The sequence below is a fragment of the Bactrocera oleae genome, chromosome 2 (assembly GCF_042242935.1).
Source record: "Bactrocera oleae isolate idBacOlea1 chromosome 2, idBacOlea1, whole genome shotgun sequence".
Lineage (NCBI taxonomy): Eukaryota > Metazoa > Arthropoda > Insecta > Diptera > Tephritidae > Bactrocera > Bactrocera oleae.
In genome coordinates, this window is record NC_091536.1 from 44,546,023 (window position 1) to 44,555,689 (window position 9,667).

General features: G+C 35.8%; 1 protein-coding gene across 4 annotated transcripts in view; it reads left to right on the forward strand.

Annotated features, from left to right (window-relative positions):
- tw (Protein O-mannosyl-transferase 2) overlaps positions 1-8,407 on the forward strand; it is a 240,925-nt gene extending 232,518 nt beyond the window's left edge. For 3 of the 4 annotated variants that reach the window (XM_070113053.1, XM_070113051.1, XM_070113052.1), the window contains one exon: positions 8,126-8,407. In XM_070113053.1, coding sequence (XP_069969154.1) covers positions 8,126-8,319 — 194 coding nt within the window. In that variant the 3' untranslated portion in view covers positions 8,320-8,407. The remainder of the gene's footprint in view (positions 1-8,125) is intronic. The other variant, XR_011398013.1, reaches the window with a different exon arrangement.
- The last annotated feature ends 1,260 nt before the right edge of the window (positions 8,408-9,667 follow it).

Here is a 9,667-nt window from a genome sequence, read left to right on the forward strand (position 1 = left end):
TAAGATATATATTTGTAATTTGGCACAGGTAATCGCAGAAACAAGAGGGCAGCAATTTGAACCGAACCGAACCGAGGTTCAGAGATTCATAAACCGGTTCTTGAACTGGTATAAGTATTTTCTGAGTGGTTCGTACCACGGAACCGCATCGATTTTAGTAGGTTGTTTTTTATATTTCATGCTTCAACTTACTATTGCAAGAACATTTGTCTGTAAAAAAAATGTTCAGAGTGGATCCGACACAATTTGTCAATCGCGAAAATAAAGGCTCGTGTCGATTTGTCGAGAGAAATGTTAAAAAAAAATACGATAGCGGTGCTTCAAAACACGTCTATGATATCGTGGCAGGTGATGAATCGTGGATTTACGCGTATGAGTCGAAAACTGAGGTGGAAAAGTACGCACAATAGTACATTTTTCCGCCCTTTTAACTATAATATAATCGGCACTTTACGCTCAATCGACTACATTTTGGTTACATACAGTCATAAACACAGAGATAGCACACTTTTACAATTAATTATTCAAATCAAATTTTGGTTTTATCAAATAAGTGCATCGCAATAGTTTCCTACATTGGTGTATGTCTTGACTTCCACAACTTAATATGCTGATGCCGTTATCATGCTTACTTTTTTGTTGTTATTCCTTTCAATCGCATTCTAACAAGTTTTGATTGGACAAAGAAATAGCACACATTTGGTTATTTGTATAAATATTCATTATTATGGATTATTTACTTGATCGATCATTGCGGTTAGAGCGGTTAGCATTTTCAACGGTTTTGTCATTTGCGGGTTTATCGGTTTGGTATACGATTAATTCATTTACGTTGCGGATATTAATCTGCAGATTGTTCGTTATTTGCGGTTTCGTCATTAGGCGCGGTTGGCAGAAAAAATAATTTCACGAGCAGTCTTGTTAGCGCTCAGCTTTGAGTACGGAGATCTCGTATATGAACGTCGAATCCGTAATGTAGTTTTTCTATGCGGCCAAGCCGCCATTCTGTGAGGGGTAGACAATCATCGTGTATGATGACACAGTCTCCAAGCTTTGGCGCCCTTTCTGGAGTTTTCCATCAGTACCTTTTATTACGGTACTGATACACTCTGGAGAATTTTGATTTTCTCCCATCGATTTAATAAGGATAGAGACTCCACGCCTGGCTCAGATGTGGCCAAAATGGGTGCTCCTTTGAGAAAATGCTCTGGAGTGGGACTGTGAATTCAGAGGGATCTTGCGAGAGTGTTGTGAGTAGCCGTGAATTGAGAACGGCTATAATTGGAGTTAATAAGGTAGTGAATTCTTTATAATTGAACTGTTGAATATTATGAATTCTTCATAATTAAATAATGGAATTTGTAATTTCAAGCTACTTTTTTGAGGTGGGATTTGAAGCTTTTTCGGCTGATATACCCATATAAGGAGCGATTGGGGGGATAAACTGCCAATTAATGCCTTGGGGTGCATACTTCTGAACAATTCCAGGTGAAACTTGTTTAATACAATCCAAAAACTGCTTTTCAGTGGCTCTTTGGGCTCCAATGTAGGTTTTGCCGTTATGGTTCATTAGTTTTGAGGGAAAGCCGCGTCGTCCGACGAAGCGAACAAATGCCGCAAAAAAAGATTCGTACATGGCTCGAGGTGCACCGCTTTTGTCATAAAATAGACAAAGACAGCCACATAGCTTTGGCTTTGTGTTCGGGCAAATAGTTTACCCATCGTGGAATTGTATCTTGCGATTTTTGCTTGTATCATTATTGGCGAAAGCCATCCTGCGGGGTCGAAAAGTTTTGCCACAGAAGAAAAAATTTGGCGTTTTGTTATGGCGGATAAAGCTGATATTGACTCTGTAGTGTATAAAAACTGGTCAGATAACGCATCCCATTGGATCCCCAGAGTTTTTGTTGTACTTTCCTTTTCGAATTTAAGGAAATTAGTATCCAACAAATTTTCTTTTGGTATATTTTTTTTACTAAATTTGGGTGATTTGCAGTATAACCTGTGATAAGGATTCGTATGCTTGAGGAAGACTATGATTTCCAGACAGTATATCGTCTACATACGTTTGAGTTTTTAGCACTTCGGTTGCCAGAGGAAATTCTGACTTTGTGTATTTTGCCAATTCGTGGAGTGTTCGAATGGGTAAATATGGATCACAATTGACACCCAAGGTAGCTGTTTTTAATTGATAGTCGCGTAGTGGACTATTCGCATATTTCCGGAATATTAATTCGCTGAAAATCGTGGACGTCTTTATGTACGACTATTTGTTGATACATTTCGTCAACGTCCTTTTTGAATACGTATTTAAATATACGCCAATTTAATATGAGGAGCATAAAATCTGGCTGGAGTATGGGTCCCGTAAATAGAATATCATTTAGGGAATTTCCTGAGCTAGTGGATCTTGAGGCCTTGAAAACCACTCTGACTTTTGTTGTTTTTTTGTCTGGATTTACTACTGCATGATGAGGCAAGTAAAATGAGTAGTATTTGCCGTTTAGGATTTTTTTGCCATTTTCCATTTTCGTACTATAGCAAAGAAATATGAGAAGAATATTATGTACCGATTGCCGTTTAGGATTTTTTTGCATGCACTTACTTCCTCCATGTGGTCTAAATGAAGGTATTCTTCTTACACTACGATGTTCTGGCTTAAGCTCACCTTTTTTAAGTAAGTTTTTTTCCATACTTAAAAACTGCTGTATTGCAGAGGTGCGAGAGTGACCTTAGGCGAGTGTGTTAGGAAATTGTGGTTTTAGTGGTAGTCGTACGACATACCGACCAATATCTGATCTAGTAGTTGTGGCTTCGGAAAAGTCTTCACAATACTGATCATCAGGGGTTGTGATTGATATGGGGGGGAGCTCTTTTAACCCCCAAAATTTCTTTAACTGTGAATTGAGGTATTCGTTTGAGATGCATTGAGGTATTCATTTGAGATTTCCTGAACCTGAGTGGGCATGGTTGTAACTGGTTCCGAAACTAGTCCACTTAGGATCCACCCAAAAATAGTATTTTGTGCCAGAAGTGTATTTGAAATTTTCTCAATACCTTCGAGTACTATCTGTGGTATGAGATCGCTGCCTAATAGAAGATCTATTTGAGCGGGAGTGTTGCAGTTGGGATCTTTGGGGCTGAAACCATTTGCCAATCCTTGCTATTTACGTGATAGCATGTAAGCATGTTTGTTTGTTGCGGTAAGACTAGCTTCTGCTTGTATGTGCTTATCCGCTTGGGGAGAAATTAAGGTAATGGGGCAGATTTTATTAGAGTTTCGCACTACTCTTCCACCCATTCCTGTAATTTCAAAGTTGGCTTGTTTTGTTGGCAGTTGTAGCCTGTTTTGTGCCCTAGACGCTATAAATGATCGTTGTGATCTTTGGTCTATTAATGCCCTAACTTTAAGCAGTTCTCCTCGGTGTTCGATGGAGACGACTGCTGTGGGTAGTAGTAGCCTACTTTGATTTTCGGTGTGTGATTATCGCTATGTAGCGTTTGGGGTTTTAATGCCTTTGAACAGCATGGTGCTTCTATGCAATTTTCTGGATTTCGCACTTCAGGACTTGCTGTTGCAACTAAACCCGTGGCTCTATTCATATTTGCGCTGCTTGGGGGTGAGCTGGAAAAATTGTTATAATGAAGCATTGAATGATGTCGTTTGATAAAAAAATTGTCGATAAACGCAATTAAATTTGCTTTCGCACTTTTTAAGTGTATGCACATGTGACAGACAATCTGTACAAATTATTTTTGTTTTTAAAAAATTATTTCGGTAGAAAATATTCAATTTTTTGAACTTCTCGCAATATTTGAGGTTATGCCCTCCTGTACACAGTTCTCATGACGTTTGTTTGTGTTGTTTGGATGTGAAAGATTGATTTTTAAATTGTTATTGCTACTGGCTTGGGGTCTATTGAAGCTTCTATTTAGGTCGTGTTGAGCAATTTTTGTTCTGACAATTTTTTGTCTACCCTTGGGTAGTTAAGAAATCTTTCATTTGTTGCCATGTGGAGCATTTTCTTCGTGATGAGAGCGATTGCTCCCACAAAAGTAATGATTTTTCAGGTAATGCGGCGGTGCTTATATTTATCAGTATAGGGTCCCAGCTATCTGTGGGAATATTCTGTGTCAATAAAGCTGACAAACAATTTGAAACAGTGGATTGAAGTTTGATAAATTCTTCACCTGTTTCCTTTTGAATTTTTGGCAAGTTCATTAGTATCGATATTTGTTTATCGACCAAGATTCTTTCGTTTTCGTATCCTGATTTAAGAGCTTCCCAAGCTAAATTGAAAGTATCGTCATTTAGGGCGAACTGTTTGACTATTACGCCTGCTTGACCTTTTGTTTTGTATCGGAGGGGATACAATTGTTGTGCATTTGATAGTTTTGGGTGGTTTATGTAAACGGCTGTAAACATGTCCCGGAAGGACGGCCATTGTTCATAACCACCATGAAAAATTTCTTTTGGCGTAAGCCGAGGATATAAAATTTTCAGGTAGATCTGAGTCGTCATCACTAATGCGTCATATGCAGCTTGGAGACGTGTCTAGAAACTATTAAGATTTTCCTTTTTGATTTCTAATACCGATTCAGAATTGTCCTGAATCGGCGAAGATGAAAATCGAGTGCAGTATCTTATTAAACTGTCACTCTCAGCAATGAATTTGCTGTATGTAATGTCTTTCCCCCTTTTTTGTAGCAACTTGCTTTGAGCGTGTAGGTTCTGCAGGTGTACATGGACTTTCTTCGTCCGAATTCATTTTTGGTACTTTTTACAACTAAGATATTTTTAGTTTTTTTGAGTCTGAGCTCATTTAAAAAGGTATGCGGAAATAAATTAAGGAATTTTCAATGTAAGAAATATATGTATATGTTTGAAAACTCTTTTAAGAAAAAAAAGTTTTTTTTTTGAAAAAGTTAGTAAATCAATGACGTTTTTAAACTGGTATGAGTACCTGAACTCTTTTAAGATAATAAGAGTTTTTAATTCCAATTAAATGAACAAATTACACGTATTTTGTGTTTTATCGCTTATATATTAAAAAAAATGTTTTTTTTAATTTAATATTATTTAATCGATTATTAATAAACGCAAACGTGTTTATTTTTAATTTTATTTGTATGTATTATGCGTCCGTAAATCCTACAGGGTATACCTATAAGCGGATCAGCTGATACATATGTACTTGTCGTTATTTTGAGCTCAATTGAGAGCTCGTCTTAGAGATCAATGCACTTTGTACAGTAAAAAGTTCGGTTTTTATTGATTTTTCAAAATATGATAACTATGTGTACGTTTGTCCGATTTAAGTCAAATATGCGCCGTTTTGTTCGTAAACTTGTTGCCAACGAGATGCCGTCTCTTTAATTATTCGGCATATCACTCCATTTTGAGTGTTAGGGTGAATCAAATATTCCGTATCAATATTTTTTAAATTTATTCGTATGTAATCAAATGTACAATACTTAATGTTATTGCCAGCTGACTATTTTTTTTTTGCGATATTAGCTTAGCTATAATTTGATAAATTTTTAGCCGAGAGGAAATGAGTGAATGTATTTTTTGCTGCACACATTCATCCCCCCCACCGAGCCTCAGCTGACGAGGCTTTATGGTTCGATTTTCTGATGCATTTTACTAATTATCACCTGAGAGGAACTTGGTCATACTTGTATATTTCTGTTACTGACTCTTGGACTAATGTAATCTTAGAAAAAATACAAATACTAAAGGGAATCGATACGACTCACTTAGACTTCCGCCAAGGGGTTTTGGGACAAATGTTATATACATATGTGCTTGTGCGTGTGCTGTTTTTAGCACTTTTTTTTGTTTTCTATGTGTATATGTTTTTCTTTTCAGTGCACAGCACTTTTCAGTCACTTGTATATATAGATTCGCTTTTCTTTTTGTTTTCCTCTTTTTTTTTTTGTTTGGTATATGTATATACCTATGTGTTATTCCACTTCACAGCACTTTATAGTCACTTATATATATTTGTTTTTATTCTTCTTAGATTTTTAAAATTTTTTTGTTATTTTTGTACTCCATAGTGCCGCTCACTATGGCTCGAAGGACCATGAATAATGTACTCGATTGCACTTAAAATTCCACTTAGGGTACTCGGGCGAAGCTGCGGTCGGCATGGTCTTAACACCTCGAAAAGCGAAAAGAAAGAAGGGGCTCTAGTCCTGTGTTAGTCCCTTTTGAGTGTTGGGTTGTGTAGAGTTTTGGTGTGATGTGATGTGTATGTGTTGATGATCTGCGTGGTGTGATGTCTGCAGGGGTGGAGTGTGTTTGTGTGTGGAGTCGTCTTGTGGATTGTGTTGATGTGGTGTGTTGGCGATCAGTGGCGTGTTTGGAGGGGGAGGCGTAACTCATCATAGTGGCTAATCGAAAAAATCAATTTGTTTTCTATGCGTATTAATAATAAACGTCGTTTTTTTACATGCTCAAAGTGTGCTATTGCTCTGTCAATGACTGTATATCTAAAGAATAGTAAAGCGGCAAGTGCGTATTTTTAGCACATTGGATAGGTAAATGTAAAATTGTGGGATTTTCTACAATGCACGTATTATTTTTATAGCCTTGCAACACGTTGCTACAGAGTACCACGCCAAGTTTTCCTAAAAATTATGTGGCTTAGCGTTTCCTGGTCGAAAGCTTATATCCCTAATAAAATCAATTCCGACGTTTTGCACATCAACTCAATACCTTCTCGGTTGAGTTTATATCAGATATAGATATGTTTAAAGATGATTAATGATAATTGATAATTTTCGCTGACGCGATTAAAATATATTATTAAAACTAACAGACTGACTTTTAATATAAGTTAATAAGATACCAAATTGATTGTTATCCATTCACGATTTCATCGAATAATGAATGTTGATTTCTTTCGCAACATTTTGTAATATAAAGGTTCTTATTTTTATACTCGTATACACATAAATAGTATTACACATTTTGTATTTTAAATAAAATTAATATACACGCTTTAAAACTACATTTACTGTTTTTTTTGTTAATGAGTTGTTTCAAAAGAAATTCTTTTTATAGAAAATTTGAAATTGCCTGCACACTCAACTACATTTTCGCAAATTTTTGAGACCAAATCCGGCACAATTAAAAATTGTCAAATTCGATCCCTGGTCCGAAAGCAAACAGCAGCCGACTGTATAGGCATTTCCAGATGAGCCGAATTTAACAAAAGTTGTTCGCGCGAATTAGGTCGAATGATGTTAATGGTTACACTTTATTTTACATTCTCTCCCTTTATATTACTATTATTCGCTTATATTCTACAATAATGCTTACTTAGCTAAATATGTGATTTGATAATGCAAATGAATTTGAAAGTTGGGAATACATATGTATATTGAGGTTGTGTCAGCGACATTTGGAAATACGGGTCGCTGACACTTTGTGTTTACTTTGCCAAAAATGCATTTGTAGTCATTCTGACGAAATCGGAATTATTGATCGACAATGTGAGCATCGACTGAAAAAATTGTATTTTTTGGCACTCAAAACATCAATTTGATGACTCATAATGATCCTGCCTTGGCACCGAATGATTTCTTTTTGTTCCCGTACGTAAAAACTAAACTAAGAGGACAACGTTTTTCGATACCTGAAAAGGCGGTTGATGCGTTCAGAACTCAAGTTTTGGAGAAACCACAATCAGAGTATCCAAAGAGAATATTTTGTAAAACAATAAACCGATTTCGATGTTCAATAATTGTTTTTGTACTCTAATCCCGAAATATAAATGGCAATCCTCATATTTGACCGGCTTAGATTCTTGAAAATTGCGTGAGTGGAAAGCTTTCGGTTTTACTTGAACTGAGTTCGAGGAAGGAGTTCCTTGTTTGATATAAAGTTTTGATAACAGCTGAACGTATTTTTACGCCTTTGAGCTTTGCAAACTTCGAAAGTATAAAATATTTGGTTACACCCGAAATTAGGCCTTCCTTACTTATACTATTTAGGAAGGTTGTTCAAAAATTACTTAATTTAAGAATGTCATGGAATTGATGATATGTTATATTCAATATACTATACTTGTATATACACACTCATAATTGTTAACATTTTCCACACTACTTACAGGTGTTATGTTTAACTACGTATTAAGCCACTTGCCGAAATGGATGCATCATACATTGCTTGGTGGAATGATCTCGGGACTAGCCTATAGTTTTAAATTATTTTCACCCCTCGCCTATGGTATGAGCGGACCGTTGTCGAATGAACCCAACTCCACAATGTATGGACTTAGATGGCTTTCATCATGGGAATTTTAATATCGAATCAAATTTATTTAAGTAAATCTGTACATTTATATCTACACATTTGTAACAAAAATAAACTATATTGTGAGTTACTATTTCATTTCGGTTGTTATTTCATGAGTTTGGTTCAATATGGTAGCGAAACCATAGGTCGCAGAAGAGCTAAAAAACGGCGGGTAGGAAATTAACCATATCCCAACAAATTCGCTAACATTATACAATATTTAACAAGAGGAGACAATAGCGATATATATAGAATAGTATAATATTTATATAATATATAAGTGATCAGGATGATGAGAGGAGTTAAATTCCGAGTAATTAAATGTCCACCCTTTAATGCAAGAACTTGAGTAAAAATTGATAATTGCGATGAAAATTGGCACACGTGTTCTCTGCTAGCAAGTAATGTTGGTTATGTAGATGGGCGGAAACGCACCACTGCCACGCCCATAACATGCCGTTAAACGAAAAAATTACGTAACTAAACCGCTAAGTAAGATACAAAACTGTAATATGGTGAGGCAAATAATAGTATAAAGGAGCATTAATGGTTCGAAAATTGGTGAAGAAACGGCGTAATCCGGCTCCCTAATAAGATTTAAGGACATATCTCACCAACTACTAAACCAAAATTTCTACATATGTGTGGTATATGCATTATGCCGAATATGACGGTCAGTGTGTGAGTTATATTCATAAAATTGCGTGGAAACATGTCGTACACTATACGGCTGACTTCATAGACGTCAGTTTGCTCTGATGATACAGTGCATAAATCAGGGTGGCAACATGTTTAGGAACACAGTTTATGCAATACAAAATGGAATCTGTTTTACAAGTAGAAAAACTTGTTATTTCGGCGACCGCTAAAATTTATATTACTAAAGTAATAAAGGTAAAGTAATGCTGCTTTTTTAAATAATTAAAATAAATCATCCAACGACTCATGGCATTATGCGAAGGATAGATTTTACCAAAAGTACCAAAATACAAAAAATTAAATATGTATATAAAAGAGATATCAATCGATATTTTCTATAATCGCTTGAGGATGCGAATAGATACAGTCGAGGTAATATATATAAGAATATATGTTTGTATATAGTTTAATTTTCTTTGCTAAATGGTACGTTCTTTCTGGCCTGACAGATGCACATAACACTTTGGAGACTGGGAAATCAAAATAGTTTTCGAGAATTATGGAATATACTTAATATTGTTCTGGAAACTGTTTATCGATTCTTTCTAAAACAATTTTGACAAAATTAAATGCTCGTGTTATAAAACTTCCATCCTCTGAATCGCAGCAACCGATTGTCATGGAAAATTTTCAAGCACTCCGTTTCCATCCTTTTCC